The sequence below is a fragment of the Pelobates fuscus genome, chromosome 3, assembly GCF_036172605.1.
Source record: "Pelobates fuscus isolate aPelFus1 chromosome 3, aPelFus1.pri, whole genome shotgun sequence".
NCBI classification, from domain to species: Eukaryota; Metazoa; Chordata; class Amphibia; order Anura; family Pelobatidae; genus Pelobates; species Pelobates fuscus.
Window position 1 is genome coordinate 169,378,088 of NC_086319.1, and position 21,131 is coordinate 169,399,218.

The following is a 21,131-nucleotide window of genomic DNA, read 5'->3' on the forward strand; positions in this document are numbered from 1 at the left end:
ATTACACACAAACCCAGACCAACGACAGGGCCCCTGGAGGCTTTTGATAAGCAATGGAGGAGTTTCTGGGCTCTACTGTCATCGGGGGCTAACCCACGGTCAAGCAGTGAGAACAGTGGCCCCCTGGATCTGTCCTGCGACCCGGCGCCGACACTATGGGGCCCTGCCACGAGCCCCAAGAGCATCCACCCGGCAACTCAACCACCAGCATCCAATAAAGCGGACAGGAGAGCTGCTCCAAAACAGAACCCGTCAGTACATCCGACCTGCCTTCCACCCAGCGGTTCCTGCGAACCTCGACCAACAAGACGCCGCCCCGCACTTGAGACCTCACAAAGCCTACCATAACGCTGACCTAGTCACGGCAAGACTGCTCAACGACTGGCGGAACCGGCGAAGAGTTCAACCACGACCCACCGGAGAAGGAACCCGAGGGGGAACCAACCTTGCCATCCGGATGATTCCAGCACCCGAGAGACTCACACACAGCGCCAGCGCTCAGCAGAGCAGGCATCGGGTGAGCATTGATGAATCTACACACAGAGGCCTAGACTCCGCTTCCAAGCACCAGAGGGGGCTCCTGAGCAGCAGTACATTACAGACACTCGGGGCACCGAGTTATATTGCCCTACTGACTCTCTCTGCCTCATCCCTTCTGCAGCTATCTAAGCAGAGAAGGGTGATCTCTACAGAACTCTCGTTATACGTATAGCTCTAATATTAATGTGTTTTCACATACCCACTAGCTTGCCCTTAGACAGCATGTAACTGGCAGGGACACATAACGTAGCCTGCTCATGTGCTTTGCCCTAATTTAAGTTTGCCACATCAGACTTCGGGCGACTTACATAGTCAGGCAACGGAGGTTCACTCCCACATGAGACACACCACTGCGGGAATCTCCTGCTTGGTACAGGATAAATGTTTTCTCCTGAAAATGCAATGCCACGCAACCTCCACCTCAAGCACGCCACCTAATGCCAAACACATGACTAGCCTAGTTTTTACGTTCACACACTACCACTGAATCATAGCCTGCTACTCTGCTAACTATATATCACAATAGGATGTCTTTCATGTTTAGTACAAACTAGCATGCCTCCCTATAATGTTGAAGCATGCTATTCCTACCACTCAAATATAAAATGTGTGCAAGTATCTAAGTATACCCCATTGTTACAATTGTGTCCGCAAAAGCACGAGGAATGCATTTAGGGTACCTTGCGCATGTCTGTTAACTTGAAATGCACTGCAAAAAAAAAATATATATATATATATATATTTGGAAGGGATTAAAAGAGACCACCAGCTCCCTCCTGGTTATTTATTTATTACTGTTATTCCAGTCAATGAATAAGACTCCACAGGTTAATCCCCTAAAACATCAATTCGTTAGAATTTAGATTAAAAGGAATTTGATTTGTTTGACCCAGCAGAAACACATTTGCTTTTGCCCACTTTGTAGAACAGAACACTGGTAAATCATCCTCTATGTCAGCTTACTGAAAAGCATACTTATGACGAGAGCACCACCTGGTGGTACGAAATAGATAATACGCTAACTCTGTAATGGTTTTATAGACAACTGTTAGACTTGCAGAGGTTATTTACTAAAGTATGAAATGTTTTCAGTTTGGCCTGAAATTAAACAAAATAACCTTTCATTCATATTGAGTTAAACCTTAAGTGATTAACTCTGGGAGTTGCACATACTTCTTAATGAACTTTCCCTAATTTTAACTTGATAAATTAGACATAGACTTCTACAATTTTATTGGATCTGTATACATGTGGATTCTAAAGGTCGGTAGTTTAACCAGTAAATGTTCATGTTTACATCACTTTTAGACTTTTTTTTTTGTAAATGCCCATCTTATAAAATGCCTGTGGACTTGCTGGCCTGTCATATACACATATAATGTTACAGTTCAGGTTTTGTGTGCATAATATAATTAATCTGTTATCTTCAAAAAGCTGCATTTTGTTTTCTAGATTATTTCCTTTGCATATCATATTTTACATCAAGATAAATAATGAATGGTGGCTAAAACTGTTGTTAAAAAAATTTAAATTGGTGAAAATAGAGCATTAGTCATATTTGTACTTCTTGTGTAATTTAAGATATGTACGTATGATCCCTTGCTGACCCCCTTGCTATACACGTCTGTCAAGGATAAAGGCCACTTGGCATTATTCCTCCCGTACAGTATGTAGAAAGTATGCTGAAAACAAAATCTCAAATAGTCAGAACAAAAATTCGCAAATTCAGCTTAAATTTTGCAGCTCCATTACTCGGGTGCTGTAGATGGCTTTTACATTTGGTTTTACCAGGATTGCCTTTATGTACACAGAGTATACTTTATATGGCAAAGATTCAAGTTATTTTAGATATGTGTGCTCAGTTTATAGATAACATTGTGCAAGAGACATTTAGATTGGTTTAGAGAATGTGTCCACAGCTAAACAAGGTTATAATTATGTTCCTTTGTAGGAAGTTCCTGCATTATGAGGAGAAGGAGAGTATTTTTACCATGGATCATTTTCCTTTGTGGTACAGACGGGCTGCAGAGCATCCTGCTGGGAGTTTTGTCTTCCATGTTCCTACAGATGACAACCCAGGTAATGGGGCACTATTTAGCTGTGCTGCTACAGCATCTGATATTAAAGACCTGAAGCAACTAGAGAATTGTACAAAGTTTCAGGAAAGACTAATGTAAGATGTAAATTTAATGCCGGCCAAATGTTTTGGTGTGTTTTTAAAACAGTTAGGCACAGAACAAACGTGTGTATATATATATATATATATATATATATATATATATATATATATATATATATATATAATATATATATATATATATATATATACATATATTATAGTATAGTACATTTTATTAGTATAGAAAGACTTGTTTTCCTCTGTTATAATAAAAGAATACATTGGGCCTTCTTAGAACATTGAATCTTAGAACCCTAATTTTCTGTTCTTGAGAACGGTGTTAAAGACAATAAGTAATGTGTTGACTAGAGATAAAGGATGGTGTTCATTATGTTAGCAAGAAAACCCTCAACTACATAGTAACATGTGTTCCCAAGTTATACACCAATGGGCTAGGCTCTCAGAAATGTGAAGCTAACCCAGACTGTGTTGATTGTGTGAATGATGTGAATAGTTTATATCTTTCTCAACAAGAATCTAGAACAGAAACACACCCACAATCTATATGTTATTGGAACAGAAGTTCACCAACAATCCATATGCTTCTAAAACAAAACCATGTCTAAAACTGTTACCAGAAGAGACCCTTTGCCAGAATTGTATGTTAATAGAAGAGAACCATTCCAATGATACAGATACTACTACAACACAATCAGATTCTACATGTTGCCAAAACAATCCCAACAATAAATGTAGTCAACCGAAGTGCACCACTACTAAAACAAAGTTGTTAGAACAGATCCAAACTAAGAACTTGTCTATTAATAGAACAGAAGCCCACCCAGAGAAGAACTCTTAGAAGAACAGCACCGGATCCAGAATCAGTTTGTTACGGGAATAGACACCAAATCTGTATTGTATAACAAATATAACAAACAAGTCTAGAATATGTATTCTAGAACAGATCGATATTTAGAAAGCACAGAACCTTAAAACTAAACTGTAACAAAAACAGACAGAGCTATGTCAAGAATCTATTATTTACTTAAACAGAACAATGCAAGACTTTATAGGAAATGACAGTAGAACATGCCATGAATCTCTTACAAGAACAAAACATGTCAATACTGGGAGCCGGAGCCCAAAATAAAGAAAATTGTATATTCTGGATTTGGTGAAAATGGCTGTGGACAGATCCAAACATAGCATAGGAGCTAGGTGACCAAAGGGAAAAACAATTAATCAGGTCGGTGAATAAGAGTTTAGATTACATTAGCTTAGGGCATTGTATGATCACAGAGATAGGCTGTCACATACACTGAACAAAATTATAAACGCAACACTGAACTCAAAGATCTAAGACTTTTTCTATGTACACAAAAAGCCTTTTTCTCTTAAATATTGATCACAAATCTGTCTAAATCTGTGTTAGTGAGCACTTCTCCTTTGCCGAGATAATCCATCCACCTCACAGAAGTGGCATATCAAGATTAGACAGCATGATTATTGCACAGGTGTGCCTTAGGCTGGCCACAATAAAAGGCCACTCTAAAATGTGCAGTTTTACTGTATTGGGAAGATTCGGGGGGGGCCGAAAACCAGTCAGTATCTGGTGTGACCACCATTTGCCTCACACAGTTCAACACATTTCCTTCGAATAGAGTTGATCAGGTTGTTGATTGTGGCCTGTGGAATGTGGGTCCACTCCTCTTCAATGGCTGTGCAAAGTTTCTGTTTATTGGCAGGACCTGGAACACACTGTCTATACGCAGATCCAGAGCATCCCAAACATGCCCAATGGCTGATATGTCTGGTGAGTATGCTGGTCATGCAAGAACTGGGATGTTTCAGCTTCCAGGAATTGTGTACAGATCCTTGCAACATGGGGCCATGCATTGTCATGCTGCAACATGAGGTGATGGTCGTAGAGCAATGGCACAATAATGGGCCTCAGGATCTCTTCACGGTATCTCTGTGCATTAAAAATGCCATCAATAAAATGCACCTGTGTTCATTCTGCATAACATACGCCTGCCCTTACCATAACCCCACCGCCACCACGGGCCACTCGATCCACAACGTTGACATCAGCAAACCGCTCACCCACATGACGCCATACATGCTGTCTGCCATCTGCCCTGTACAGTGAAAACCAGGATTCATCCGTGAAGATAACACCTCTCCAAAGTGCCAGACGCCATTGAATGTGAGCATTTGCCAAGTCGATTACGACGACTAACTGCAGTCAGGTCGAGACCCCAGTGAGGACGACGAGCATGCATATGAGCTTCCATGAGACAGTTTCTGACAGTTTGTGCAGAAATACTTTGATTATGCAAACCGATTGTTGCAGCAGCTGTCCGGGTGGCTGGTCTCAGTTGATCTTGGAGGTGAAGATGCTGGATGTGGAGGTCCTGGGCTGGTGTGGTTACACGTGGTCTGCGGTTATGAGGCCTGTTGGATGTACTGCCAAATTCTCTGAAACGCCTTTGGAGACCGCTTATGGTAGAGAAATGAACATTCAATTCACGGGCAACAGCTCTGGTGGACATTTCTGTAGTCAGCATGCCAATTGCACGCTCCCTCAAAACTTGCAACATTAAAACTGCACATTTTAGAGAGGACTTTTATTGTGGCCAGCCTAAGGCACACCTGTGCAATGATCATGCTGTCTAAACAGCACCTTGATGTACCACACCTGTGAGGTGGATGGATGATCTCGGCAAAGGAGAAGTGCTCACTAACACAGATTTAGACAGATTTGTGAACAATATTTGAGAGAAATAGGCCTTTTGTGTACATAAAAAAGTCTTAGATCTTTGAGTTCAGCTCATGAAAAATGGGGGCCAAAACAAAAGTGTTGCATTTATAATATTGTTCAGTGTAGATACAGGATACACTAGAACAGTGTTAAGATGGCACTTTAAGGATGCAAAAACCCTAAATTACAATCTGAACAGGGGAGCAGGAATGTGCATACAGGACTAAGCCTGGAGTGGAAGGACAAGGAGAAAACGTAAACAAATTTAGCAAGTAAACCCTCAACAAAATAGCGGGAAGACATGTCAAGAGCATTATAAAGAGTAAAATCAGAGGATGAATATGGATACGTATACCAGTATAGAACACAGGGGACTGGTGCTAAATGTGCAACCATATATGTGCACAAAATGGCTTGCATGTTTTAATGACCAGGGAATCCGTACACACGCACACTTCTGAGAGCCATGATAAAGATATGTGCAAGTCACTCAAACTCGACAGTCTCACAACATATTTAAGACTTGTCAGTGTACCGAGAATCCCTAGAACCATCCACGAGCCTACATGTTGCTAGAACATAAATATAGTCTGAATCCATGTGTTACCAGACCGGATTCACACCGCAATTCTCCATATACTTATATGTCACTAAAGAAGATCTACCTGAACAGAACCACTCCAAGAATCTCAATTACTAGAAAAGACCCATGTCTTGAATCTGGAATTTAACTCAATCGCATCCAGAATCTGTAAGCTATGTGAACATATTCATATCCAGGTCTTACAACTAGCTAGAACATATCCAGAATCTATTTTGCTGGCATAAACCATATCCTGAAAAGCATGTTAGTAGAATGGAGACATATAAAATCTGTGACAATATCAGAATCTTATATCCAATGACCATTTAGTTTTACTTTTCATTCTATACTGGAAAGGAGGCTGTTTTTATAATGTGTTTATTGAATATTATTCCGGACTACATTCTTATTATAACTTGTTATACCCTTAAGCACGAAAATTCTCTCCACCAAGTCCTGTTGCAAAGGAAATTATTTTTCTCAGCCTCCTACCTCCCTTCCATCTTACAGATCATAATCCCAGCGAGAACGACATTGGTGAGCCCCCTCTCCAGCCAAGCGTCCCGGATGAGCAGATTCTTCAGGGTATCTCTAGTAATTCCACCTTGTTCACTCAACTGAATGTCATGCCTATTCAGGCATTTTAGCCTGCCTGACATAGCTATGCCATCTTCACCTCTCAAACCCCAAGTCCACTTCCCAATGCCTTGCATAAGCCATACATTCTAGAGAGATGTGTTATATTCATACCACAGCCCAGCAAGCTGGTATCATGGCATCCTGGCATGGGAACGCATAGCATCCTCACATTCCTCCTTGTGGATATCATAGCTATATTCCTGGTCATATGTTATCATTCATTCATGTAGCACATAGAGCGCAAGGAATGCTTATAAACACTGGTTAATACAGTTTTTGTATTAGTATTGATTGATAATTGATGGGGTTTCTTCCCAGATTGCAGATTGTTTCTGTTTTCCGATGCTGTTTTGAATCACTAGCAAGCCAAAATTGCTTGTGTTTTTTGTTTTGTTTTTTTAATTACATTTTTGAGCGAATGCGGGTTCTGTGCCATCAACATCGTTTATATCTCAAATGGGCTATTGTTCCCTGTGGCAGCAGTCATGCTGTCTGTAAGAACTACTAGGAAAAAGCAAAATCAGGAAAAAAGACATTGATAAATTCAGGTCCAATTCAAGAGTCCAGTCATTGTCCTTTTTCTAAATAGATCCTAGGATACATAGCATTGACATAGAAAGCCAACCATTGGCACCAGAATGCCGTTTCCTGTGGTTAGTTAAAGTGTTTGCTTAGTGGATGTATTCCTATGGATTAAGTGATTCCTTTGGAAACGTATGTGTATGGATAAGGAGTAGTAAGGCAAAAAACGGAATTTTGAACTTGACAATTATAGTGGTAATAATGGCGGTGTGTAATTATTCAGGCTTTGCCATGCAAGACACTGTAAAGCAGAAAAGGAAGTAATAGGCGCTCACTATAGTGGTCAGGCAGCAGTATACAAAACAAGGATTCCCCAACCTTGTGAGTGTGTAATAGAGAAACAAAAAAGGAGACGTATACCGCGCCTAGTAATTTATATATGTAGAAAATACATACATGAGTCTTTGAATTTTCCAATAAATCGTAACCTCGGAAAAGAATTAAAAAATAATAGTGCAATACAGTAAATTTAGTCTTTAAAACAAATGATTAGTAGCTATATGTAATCCACTCACATTGAGATGAGCTATAACAGAGCTCTGCTGTGAAGCGCTTGGACGGTACAATCCCCATCTATGGATTTGTAGTGGTCTCCACGGATATTTCCAAAGTGCAATATGCGTAGTTGATATAAAAGAAGAATAGCAGCAATATGGTGAAGTAAGTACCAATATTGTAAAAGGTAATACATAGTATTGTACTTACACTTTCCAGAGCATGTGACCTGCTCTAGTATAAACAGCTTAGGTGGTATAATCCCCACCACGGATATTCAGGATACCAGGAAATGATAAAAATAATGAATAAAAAGTAACTTAAAAAGTATACTTTAATATAAACAAACAAAGTAAAATATAAAGTCCACTTAACGCGTTTCGCCTGATAGGCTTCTTCAGAAGTGTGGTATAATTTCAGAAAAAGTCAGTTTATATATCCTCATTGATGAAGAAATTGTGTCCTGATGTGTTGATTTCCTGGTTCCGGTTTCATGCTGGAACGCACGCGTCATACCGGAAGTGACGCGGCACTCGCGTCATACCGGAAATTACGCGGTGCTCGCGTCAGACCGGAAGTGACCGCGGCATTAGAATTGAAGAGGAGAGTGTGATGATCTGACGCCTTGGAACGCACGCATCACCAATAAATGGTGTGCGTAGCGTTCCGAGCGTCTCCCACCCTGATAGCCAATGATACAGGGATATGGGCAAATCATGATGAAAATATGGCGCGGCGGCCATCTTTAATAAGGGCAACATTCAGTATTTCTGCTTAATAGAGCAGAGTAGTGGAATATCTTCTAGGTAGCCATAAATAAATAATAACAGTTACACAAATAATATACATAAAGAAGGAGAGCTATCTCTACAAATAAATCTACTGTAAAGCACATTACTGCTTCCTTACGGTAGATGCAATATAATAATTCTAAATTCTGTGAAAACAACTTTGTTGTTTGTGAGATGAAACAATATATTAAACACTTGATTGAGCTGACTTTCTGACAGCCTATTGATCAAGGTTTGAATATGGCCGACTGATTAAAGATTTATCGTATTTGGAAAAACAAATGTGTTTTGCTAAATCTAAACTAAAATGTGTCAAGCAAGGCTTGCTGAAATGCTAAATGCCATAAAACGGTAAATTTGTAACATACTCATTCTCCCGCTGTGACATAACAGAAACGTGTTTTTTTTTTTGTTTTTTAAAAAGCTTTCTTTACAGAGTAACACACAGCGGATGGCTAAATAATGTTATTTCAAGAAAGTGTGTTACCGTTTCAATTTGGTTTAATCGCACGTCAAAGTAAGGATAAGGGATTTTCACGCTTGATATGTAAAAGCATGATTTTAAGTTACCATGAAGCCCTGCAATGGTTTGATTATAACTTTTCCAGCTGAAATTTCAATAGAATTTCAGAAGATGCCATAACCTTCAAGTAGCTTGGAGATTGTTAGTAATTATATAGAAATTGCGGTCAAATAACTGGGGACTATTGCGAGATCTTGGTCATGGAGAAAACCCCAACTTTTTTAATTGTATTTCTTTGATCCCCAAGTATATATGAGGTTTAAAATTAAAATACCATGTGAGGTATAAGGCAGTATGCAATACGTGCGTCTCTGAGACAAATTTAATTGTGATTTAGAAGAATCTATAATCAAAAGTTCATTTTGACCCATGATCTCCAAATAGATGACAATTTGTCATACACAGTCTGTGAATTCTCAAGACAGAGATTCACTAAATTGAACTTTGGTGACTAGCATAATATCTAAACTCATCATGTTTTGTCTACATTTAATTAAATAGAATAATGTGATATGTTCATATGCCCAGCCACTACCTCCAACATGGGATTAATGTAGGTTAACTTGTCAAATTGGGGATTCACTGAACACTCACAGCTAGTTCTATGGTGTTTCCCTGAGTTAAACACCTATAACGTTGTTTACAGTGTGAACATGGAGCGTACAAATTGGATTCATCCGTTTTGCTGGAAGAAGTCCAAACAAATATAAACACATGAAGCTTTAAATGCATGGTCTCACTTGGTCACAAAGCAGACCTGTCATCTGAAACAGAATTCACATTAATAAGCAAAGCATTTAAAAAAGTGTTACTTTAAAAAAAAAAAAATACCACACTGTATAGGTATTAATATTTTTTATAATTTTTTTTTATATTTTTTAATTTTCAGTCGTTGATTTACTGTAATGTCAAAATAATCTCCAAATATTCAGAAAAAATGCAACTATACAGAAAGTCAGACTGGGTGAAAAAGACTCTAGACCCAATGGTTGTGCATCCTGCTGTGTACAGGGAGACAAACACGGCAGCCTGTTCTTGATTTCTATTTTCCTTCTTGTCTCGCATGACGATACACTTTTTTTGGTGGTCCACTATAGTCTAGCACTGATATTGCCCCATGTGCAGCTCACCTAACATGCAGGAATAATCCATCCATTGCTTCTTCACCATGTAATGATAAGACATGCTTCATCCGATGCAGCAAAGTCTCTAATACAGTATACTGTCATTATACTGTATAGAGCAAACTCAGATGCAGTGTCGCAGAATTATTTTCTCCCTCCCTCACCTTTTGGGACCAGCTTGCATCTACTACCTGCTGCTTCACATCACCTGCTATGTCATTTCCCAATCTCTTTCTTTCCAGGAATTAAAATGCAGTTTTGGGAGGGGGGGAGGGGGAGCTGCATTATTGTGGGAGTGACTTTATGTTCAAGCAGTACTCAACACATATTCTTCCAAGTAAATGAGTTTTATATCCATTTGATGATGGACTGCGACTCCCACAACTTTAAGCCGATCTGTATTTACTGAAGGGTGGTATGTGTCAAAATCTGTCCCCATATGGAGGCCGAGAGGTTATCTCACAGTTTAGTAATTGGTTGTTGCAAAAATGACTTTTCATTGTTTAAATTACTTATCATTGAAGCTGCAATTTCAATCTCGTTAACAAGCAGTTCTCATTATAGCTGTCATATGCCTTTCAAGTATTGGGGCTTTCTTGGACTAAGATTAGGCCCTATTAATTGTGGGGTGCTTTAGTAAACACATTCTTTGGGGCTATTAGTGGTCAAATGTAGACTTTAAAATACATAAACAGAAATCTATTTCCATTTAAAATACAGTTTTTATGTCTTTCATGGCAAAAAACATGGAGCAAAACATGGGCATTTGCCCACACCATACAGCTGCATTGTGCTAAGCCCAACATTGCATTAACATCTCCTGTTCATGGATCTTAATCTACTTTTATACATTCTAAATTCTGTCAGCATTTTTCATTGTATCCAGTGGAGCTTAGCCAATGTTCATTGCCTTAAAGAAAAATATTACATTTATTAGACACCAGTATTTTTTTGCCACGAGAAAAACTAGGTGAGAAGAGAACTGTCCAACAAACCTGTGTGTGTCCCAATCAATTGTGAAAGGCAGTCCGTAATAAATTCTGTTTGTCTTTTCAGAAGGAGGTCCCAAGCCAGAAGTGGTAACAGTCAGCACAGCCATATCTGTCACTGTGCACAACAAAACAGCCATTGCCGCAGGTAGGACACACTCTGTATGTTGTATGTGAAGAATATAGGATGGTTGCCTTTGACATAGATTTACTATAGGTTGATGATATATGATTTTGATATGTGCAACTATGCCTGGATGACCTCATCTCCCTTTCAAGGTGGGGTACGTTTCTGAAAAATGTATTGTTACAAATACTTCACCATGCAAAACTGTTTCTTAAACATACTCTAAAAGACCACAAATGTTCCTTGTTCTATTGGTATGCTCATTTGAATGGAATTGGATTACCTTTAATTTCAAGGTACAGTGAGGAAAAAAAGTATTTGATCCCCTGCTGATTTTGAACGTGTGCCCTCTGACAAAGAAATGATCAGTCTATAATTTTAATGGTAGGTATATTTTAACAGAGAGAGGCAGAATAACAAAACAAAAAAAAACAACAGAAAAACGCATGTCAAAAAAGTTATAAATTGGTTTGCATGTCAATGAGTGAAACAAGTATTTGACCCCTACGACTTAGTACTTGGTGGCAAAACCCTTGTTGGCAATCACAGAGGTCAGATATTTCTTGTAGTTGGCCACCAAGTTTGCACACATCTCAGGAGGGATTTAGTCCCATTCCTCTTTGCAGATCCTCGCCAAGTCATTAGGTTTCGAGGCTGACATTTGGCAATTTGAACCTTCAGCTCCCTTCACAGATTTTCTATTGGATTAAGGTCTGGAGACTGGTTAGCCCACTCCAGGAACTTAATGTGCTTCTTCTTAAGCCACTCCTTTGTTGCCTTGACTGTGTGTTTAGTATCATTGTCATGCTGGAATGCCCATCCACAACCCATTTTCAATTCTCTGGCTGAGGGAAGGAGGTTCTTACCCAAGATTCGATGGTACATGCCCGTCCATCGTTCCTTTGATTCGGTGCAGTTGTCCTGTCCCCTTAGCAGAAAAACACCCCCAAAGCAAAATGTTTCCACCTCCATGTTTGACGGAGATAGTGTTCTTAGGGTCATAGGCAGCAATTCTCCTCCTCCAAACACGGTGAGTTGAGTTGATGCCAAAGAGCTCAGTTGTGGTCTCATCTGACCACAACACTTTCACCCAGTTCTCCTCTGAATCATTCAGATGCTCATTGGCAAAATTTCAGACGGGCCTGTACATGTGCTTTCTTGAGCAGGGGGACCTTGCGGACGCTGCAGGATTTCAGTCCTTCACGGCATAGTGTGTTACCAATTGTTTTCTTGGTGACTATGGTCCCAGCTGCCTTGAGATCATTAACAAGATCCTCCGGTGTAGTTCTGGGCTGATTCCTCACCGTTCTCATGATCATTGAAACTCCATGAGGTGAGATTTTGCATGAAGCACCAGACCGAGGGAGACTGACCATTATTTTTTGTTTCTTCCAATTGTGAATAATCGCACCAACTGTTGCCACCTTCTCACCAAGCTACTTGGCGATGGTCTTGTAGCCCATTCCAGCCTTATGTAGGTCTACAATCTTGTCCCTGACATCCTTGGACAGCTCTTTGGTCTTGGCCATGGTGGATAGTTGGAATCTGATTGATTGCTTCTGTGGACAAGTGTCTTTTATATAGGAAACGAGCTGAGATTAGGAGCACTCCCTTTAACAGAGTGCTCCTAATCTCAGCTCGTTACCTGTATAAAAGACAACTGGGAGCCAGAAATCTTGCTGATTGATAGAGGATCAAATACTTATTTCACTCATTGACATGCAAATTAATTTATAACTTTTTTGACACGCGTTTTTCTGGATTTTTTTGTTTTGTTATTCAGTCTCTCACTGTTTAAATACACCTACCATTAAAATTATAGACTGATCATTTCTTTGTCAGTGGGCAAACGTTCAAAATCAGCAGGGGATCAAATACTTTTTTCCCCTCACTGTATTCTTCATGAAAGGGAATAATATTAGCTAGAAAGGCTGCTGAAGGTTTGTGAAAACACCACTGAATCTATCACGTCTGCCCTGGATCTGCACACAATTACATATTGGCCAAAATTAGCAGGGGATCAAATACTTTTTTCCCTCACTGTAGATAGTGGCCTTTAAGGACCAGATTGAAGATCATCATCGTGCAAGGTAGCATTACATTCAAATGTGTAACTCTTACACACTTTGAAAAAGCTAATTTTGGCAAATTAAACTGTCTAAGTGTTCATGTACAATTGTTCATCAGGGTCTAGCATTTACCAGTACAGGTTAACCAGTAGGATGTACTCTGAATAGGGCTAACATTATCTGTCCTACTGCTATACCGTTGTGTGTATAAAACCATCAACTGCAAAACAAGTTGAAATAATATTTCTGCCTATCTACATATACTACTGGTGTAAATTTCACTTTTGTGTAAACCTAGTGCTGTGTTTTTTGTAAACTGTTAAAATGAAAATAGCCGATGAAAACCTACACATGTGATTACCACATCATCGGCTGCCAACGAGTATTTGGACCATTATAAAAAAAAAAAATTCCTCTGTACAGAAGATGGAGACACTTTTACTGAGAATAACACAATCTATGCATGTTATGTGTGGAAATGATTATGGTATTACCTCGGATTTTACAGTAATGGTGTGTGGAAGTTTTTCCATCCTATTATGACTTTGCAAGACAAAGTTATAGGCACAAGAGATATAAATAGCCCAAGGTTTACCAGGATTCTTAAATCATCCTTGTGCCCCATAAGGTAGGTGTACAGCTTCACGCGGGCTTCACGTCACCAATGTGGCCACAAGAATGCTATTGACATTTGGGTTGAGTTGTGTAAAAAATGACACAAGAATGATGTGACTGATTAATTTACAAGTTAAAGTAATAAAAAAGGTACTTGAGAGCAACAAGTGCCAAATACACCCACCACTCCCTGTGTATCAATAAGAAATAGTAATACTTATATATGTACAGGTATAATGTTCCATGTGGTAAATTCCTATAATGACAAAAAATAGTTCATAGTATAGACTGTATATACAGAAAGAAAGATGTAAAAGTAATTGAATACACTCACGGATTTCAGAGCCGTGCCAGGCTCTGTATATAGTGTTCAAGGGTGCCTCAAAAGGCTTTATGGAGAATCTTGAGTGATGTCCCCCAAAAGCAGGAAAAGCAGCAAATGATGATATAAAAATAGTAAATTTATTGTAAATAAAATTTTAAAAATGAAGACTGTGCAGGTCCCTGCACAGTCTTCATTTTTAAAATTTTATTTACAATAAATCATTACCAGCAGCCACTGGTTTTAGTACAACCGTTTTTCAAAAGAATGCCTGTGTATTTCTGTGATCTAAATCATGGTTGTCCATATCCTGCATTTATAAATTCTGGCTATCTAAATCTTGTATTTACCATCATTTCATACTGACCTAAAAAAGGCAATCAAGTACTTATATATATATATATATACTCAGGGTGCTTATGAGGGACATGCTTGTTCATCTTTGTGTATATATGCTGATTATGAGCATGCATGAACATATTAGAAAGGTCAACAAGGAGTTCTTCTGGTGGAGGTTGTTTTTAGCAATATGTGTTGGATCTTCATATCTCAGATGAGATTCATAGATCATCAACAGTGAGCTGTTTGAAAGCACACAGCATAATGCAGTACAAAACACGGGTGTTTGTCTTACTAGCAACACTGTGATGGAGATACAGTATTTCCCTTAATAAATGCTTATTAGCTTGCATACTCTTCTACTTACTATTTCTGAATCACTGGTTATGTTGTATACGAACATTGTGGGGCAGACCATCTGGGTGAAAACCATATAGAATTGTATTAAAGCTGTGTTCTACAAAATTAACATAGTGGCCACCATGTTCTAATCTTTAACCCCTTAAGGACACATGACGTGTGTGACATGTCATGATTCCCTTTTATTCCAGAAGTTTGGTCCTTAAGGGGTTAAATTATATATTATTCTTGTTTATATATCTTGACTACTCCATTCCTCTTGAGAAAGTCCAGTCTAAAAAATCTTGCAACTTGCCTTTGAAAATTTGTCAAATTCTTATTGCATTAATTGTAGAAGTCGTCCAGCTCTGTATTCACCAAGTGAATTTTACAGTTATGGAACTTATAAATTGATTTGCCTCGGGAGGTTACTGATGAGGCCAAACCATATGTCTGTTTGCATTTGTTCAAATGCCTTTTATTTTAGACTGTGTCTTCCATGTTGGCAGAATCAGACTAAAATGATATATGATGTTCCTCTTATGCGATTGTAAGGACCTAAAGCCTTTACTTTATGTATCAAGAAAAACAGATATGATCGAAACATATAAATATTGCAGTATTACATTTAACCGAGTGCAAGATGTTAGCATTTCCACCAAAGCATGAGGACTTAATCAGTGTGTTTTTATAATATGCCTGAAATTAGACATTGGAACAATATTGGTTTTACAAGAAAGATTGGGATGTGCAGTATAATCTTCCAGCAGAGACAGTGAAATCTACAAAAGTTAAATAATTCAAAGGGTTACTTAACCAGAATGAAAAGTTTTTTTTTTTTTTCTGTCCGGCCCCCAACCCCACCCGAAATAAAGAAACTAATATAGTCAAAAGAAAAGGAGAAAGCGCTTTCACGGTGCTCTATAAGTACCGTATATACTCGAGTATAAGCCGAGTTTTTCAGCACATTTTTTGTGCTGAAAAACCCCAACTCGGCTTATACTCGAGTCAATAGTCTGTATTATGGCAATTTGCATTGCCATAATACAGACTGGGGGAGAGGGGGGCCCCCCTCTCCCCCCCACTGAACTGCCAATGACACTGGACCACCAGGGAGTAAGAGCCCCCCTCCCTGGCCAGCTAGCAAGCAGGGAGGGGGGACGAAAAAATAAATAAAATAATAATAATTAAATAAAAAATAAGAAGAAGAAATAATGAAAAAAAAATATTAAAATAATTACAAAAATAATAATAAATACAATAATAAAATTGCCCACCCCCCACCACTGCAACACACACACACACACACACACTACACACATACACACACTGCACTCATACACACACACACTGCACTCATACACACACACACTGCACTCATACACACACACACTGCACTCATACACACACACACTGCATTCATACACACACACACTGCATTCATACACACACTGCATTCATACACACACACACTGCACTCATACACTGCACTCATACACTGCACTCATACACTGCACTCATACACATACACACACACTGCACTCATACACACACTGCACTCACACACACTGCACTCATACACACGCTGCATTCATACACACGCTGCATTCATTATACACACACTGTAAATAAATATTCAATTAATATATTTTTTTTAGGATCTAATTTTATTTAGAAATTTACCAGTAGCTGCTGCATTTCCCACCCTAGTCTTATACTCGAGTCAATAAGTTTTCCCAGTTTTTTTGGGTAAAATTAGGGGCCTCGGCTTATATTCGGGTCGGCTTATACTCGAGTATATACGGTATTTATTGAAGAACACAAAGCATACAGGCGTTTTGGGTCCCCGGACCCTTTGACATGCATGTGTTCAGTTGAATATTCAGATGAATAATTTAATTGCTCCACTTAACATCAACCAAAATTCTTGCTGTTAGCCCATATAGCAGATATGTCTAATAATTAAATAAATCTTGTATTAATCAATAGTCATACTGTATGACTTCTTTATATATATATATATAGAAGGCGTATGCCTGAAGTTGTGGGAGGGATTTATGGCCTATATAAACCCAGCAAACCCCTTGCTTACCTGTCTTCGTCGATTCCGGAAATTCCCGCCTTCTCTTCCGGTTCAAGGAGACTTCCGACGTCATTTTTTCGCGACGCGCCAAAAATACTGTCAGGAAACTGTACCGTTAATTCGTGAGTATAACACACGAACAGAGGCATTCGTCGAGTTCTACTATAACTGTAAGTAACATTCAGCCATACGAACAGGCTCATTCGTCTTAAAGCATTTTCGTGCGTTTAGCAGCCGTTATATCATAATTCATACGAACGTTGTAAACATTTCGGCTCAAACCAATGATCAGGTAATCATTTCGTATAAACTAATTCATTAAAAGACTGTCAACTCTAGTGGCTCTAATATGAATACTGTGCAATGCTATTACAGTTTGTATGTCTTTTTTGGTATTGAGTACTTTTCACAACGCATGTAGAATAAGTGTTTTATCATAAGCAAGAGCAGCAATCGATCATAGATAGAATGTTCTGTAATTTACAATCAGAGTCTGAAATATCAATACTTACATGAAGCGCTCGACTTTCACCTGATATCAGTCACATCCAACAATCTGATTATTAATTCAGGTCAATTAATATATCTATCTGCTCACTATCTTACGCAACTTTCGTGGATTGCAGAACGTTTTGCACACTTATTAGGTTAAGGTCTCTGAAAACATATGAACAGGACCTTTTACCAGTCTGTATATACTTCAGTTAATTACTGATACTGATTTATCAGGCAGGTCTTGCAAATACCTCTCTTCAAATCTGCTACATGTACTGTTACATTGTCTTCGTACTATAGGTTTGATACAACCACATCTTTCTGCCGAAATATTGACACTGTTTGATCAGTCTGTATAGCAAGCGCTATTTTATTCAGCCACTATGGCTACTAGGTGAAGGTCTCTGAAAACACATGTACAGGGCCTTTTACCAGATCGGATATACTTAAGTTTATTATCGTTACCAATTATCAGAATGTATATACTTTAGTTCATCACCCTATGTATGGATACGGATTTATAAGACTGCAGATACCTTAGTTTATATTTTTGTACACGTATCTCTATAGCTAGTGCCAATTACCTAGCTATTGTGGTTTGCAAAACTTTCCTCGCATATACCACTAGGGGAAAGGTCTCTGGATCTTTTGAAGAGGACATACCCCTGTATTCCATCATCATTGCATTTACAGGGTCTTCCTATATATTGTTCCATTGACATACACTTATCAGATTGTTTATATACCTTAGTTTATTATTATTTGAGCGTTACCCTCGCTGTGGATACCTATACTAGATTTTACCACTACTATTAAAGGTATATGTTAATGCATCTAGGGCACTCTGCTTCATGCGCACACGCTCTGCACACTTCATTCATATATTGTACATAGCATTCACATATTAACAGATCAACGCGCCATAATATTTTGGTACACTTCACACAGTTCATTCATACAGTACGAAACACAGCATTTACACACGGCCTGCTGCATCCACACACTACATTTCTAGAAATTTATATGCACTCAAACACTTCACGCGTTCAAACAATTCACGTGATAAAAACTACAAACACTGACACAAATATTTGTTCAACAATGTGGCAGTCTTTCTTGGAATAAGCAAAAAACCTTGCTAATACCTTACATTCTGTATCACCCTATAATAACCCATGTAATATCATGTCTGTTGCTGTCATTCTTATGCTCTCACTACACGTAGCGATCCCATGATAGGGATAATGGTACTGGTGGTTTCTCAAGCTATTCTAAACTAGTAACAGTATTCTACTCAGATCAACATTTCTCCAACCACAGTACAAGCTCGCTGACGGTCCGTGTGTATTCACTCACACTAACCATAAACTGCGGGACAGCCATCATGGTTCATTCCGGGCTGTGTGCCACTACCTGAGTACGCCCACACAATTTCGAGGCACCCCCAACATTGCATAAAATCACCCAAGCGGCTTTCTTCTCAACGCACATTCTATGTAGATGCACTACGCTCAAAAAAAAAAAGAAAAATGACCCTGTACCCAACACGCTCAGAGGGCACTCCAGTTACGGTCAGCCTTACAATTCTACTTCATTATCCCTCATGTTTCATCCCGTGGTATGTCCTCTCTCTCACTAACTAACCTTCCCTATTAAGCAGCAATGGCTGGCTGTTAGGTTCCTAGGTGTCCACTAGTTGTTATTTCCCCTGGCTTCTTCGCCTTAGGTTGAGTGGTCCCGCGAGGCCAACACCCATCCTCATACTCGGAGGTACGACGCCCCTCGGGCCAAATCATAGTTAGTCGCCTCGCATTGTGGCATAGAGAGGGCCTCACCTGTCACTCCCATTCTATCTTATGTTAACTGTCACCGAGAGGCCGACACCCCGCCACAACGCTCAGTGGCCACGCTATCCCCTCGCGCCAATGCATAGATAGAGCCTCTCAAGCCGCTTGGCAATTAGCAGGGCCTCACCTGTCACCAACCTAGAGTAATTGTTTTGCCGCATCGCGGCACTAGCTAGTCAGCCAGCACACACACATACACACACACGTAGCACTTTGGGGGGGCCGCACCTGCAGACCCCGTTATGCATACCCACTATATTTCAGAACCGATGATCTGACCAGGTATCTTAGCGGATTATTTCCCGCCTCGTTATAGCTCTAGTTTCGAAGGTGAGTCTATATACCCTTACAGTAATACGAACAGTATGTCAGAACTATCATACTTGGATTTTCCATGCTTTCAATACGTTAATCACTTACGAGCTAAGGGTCTACTACATAATTAATTTAGCAGTATAAGGATGAAAAAAAAAAAAAAAAAACATATATTCCCCTTGCATCAGACTGTCTACGCTTCTGCACATATAGTGACTGCTTCCAGATCTATTCATTACAAATATACTGTTATTAACTGGCAGTCCATTAGGGGCATTTCGGTACATTAAATTCTAAATTACCATACGTTGACTCATACTGTCGATTAATTATCACGTCTGCGTAAATTATATAAGGCAATGCAGGTAAAAGCATTAGCATTTTAATAAGACAGGGTGGACCACAGTTCCCATTTGTTTCATGTCGGTCATCAAGGCATCATTTAGCCTTCATTGCGAACAAACGAATTCAATTCAAATCCCTGACTGCTAGTAGAGACTTGTCTCGGCACGCCTGACGTTCACAACGTTCTACATGCGCATTCAATCATTTGGGTACGCTATTTTACGCTGTGTTATCCTCATGGAATGGTAGGTCATTATTCATTCCCCCCATCTCCGACCATTCCCCAGTTATCTGGACAGACGTTGCAGCTTCAGTCGGGTACGCGGCATTATTTGGGGACAAATGGGTATATGACAGTTGGCCACCTGAAACAAATTCACTAGAGAACTTCGACAAACCTCAGCGTTTTTCGAAATCTTCCCCATAGTGGCAGCAGGATACTTGGGGAGGAAATTGGAGGGGTAATGCAGTTAGGTGTTATTCTGCTATCTTAGCGGCCTATGATATAGTTAACAAAGGCCGCTCTCAGTCCCTCGTATCTCGTACGAAGCTCACTTGGTTGGCAGCAAAATTACAGTTCTACATTTGTTGTATGCATGTTCCAGGAATTTTCAATAACGCAGCTGACGTTTTGTCACGTTCTAATTTGCAGGAATTTTTTCGGTATGTGCCCTACAGCGAACAAGCAACCCAAAACTCCCCCGCAGTTCAAATAACCAATCATGCTTTAAACCAATTGTTAGCTCACAGAAGAATTCTTGCTCAGGCAGGTTTATCCGAAAAAAATAAAAAATAAAAAATTTATATAGTAGGGCATTTGACATGTTCAAAATATTTGTTCGATTTTAACATAATAAATCATTTCTGTAGAAACCATGGTTGCAGTTACAACTTTTTGCCACTTCTCATTAAAACTAGCATACAATACCATCAAACCATACTGGACAGGGATACAGCACTTCATGCTTACTCTCTACCCGAACGAGACTCCCTTCTTATCCACATACCCCATTAAATACATTCTAAGCACTCACTACATAACCGTTCATGCTATACATACGTTCATGATTACTTAGACTTGACCTTGAT

General features: G+C 39.3%; 1 protein-coding gene across 4 annotated transcripts in view; it reads left to right on the forward strand.

Annotated features, from left to right (window-relative positions):
• CACNA2D4 (calcium voltage-gated channel auxiliary subunit alpha2delta 4) overlaps nt 1–21,131 on the forward strand; it is a 325,067-nt gene that overhangs the window by 149,188 nt on the left and 154,748 nt on the right. For 2 of the 4 annotated variants that reach the window (XM_063447669.1, XM_063447670.1), the window contains 3 exons: nt 2,492–2,619; nt 6,514–6,588; nt 11,214–11,294. In XM_063447669.1, coding sequence (XP_063303739.1) covers nt 2,492–2,619; nt 6,514–6,588; nt 11,214–11,294 — 284 coding nt within the window. The remainder of the gene's footprint in view (nt 1–2,491; nt 2,620–6,513; nt 6,589–11,213; nt 11,295–21,131) is intronic. The other 2 variants (XM_063447671.1, XM_063447672.1) reach the window with 1 other exon arrangement.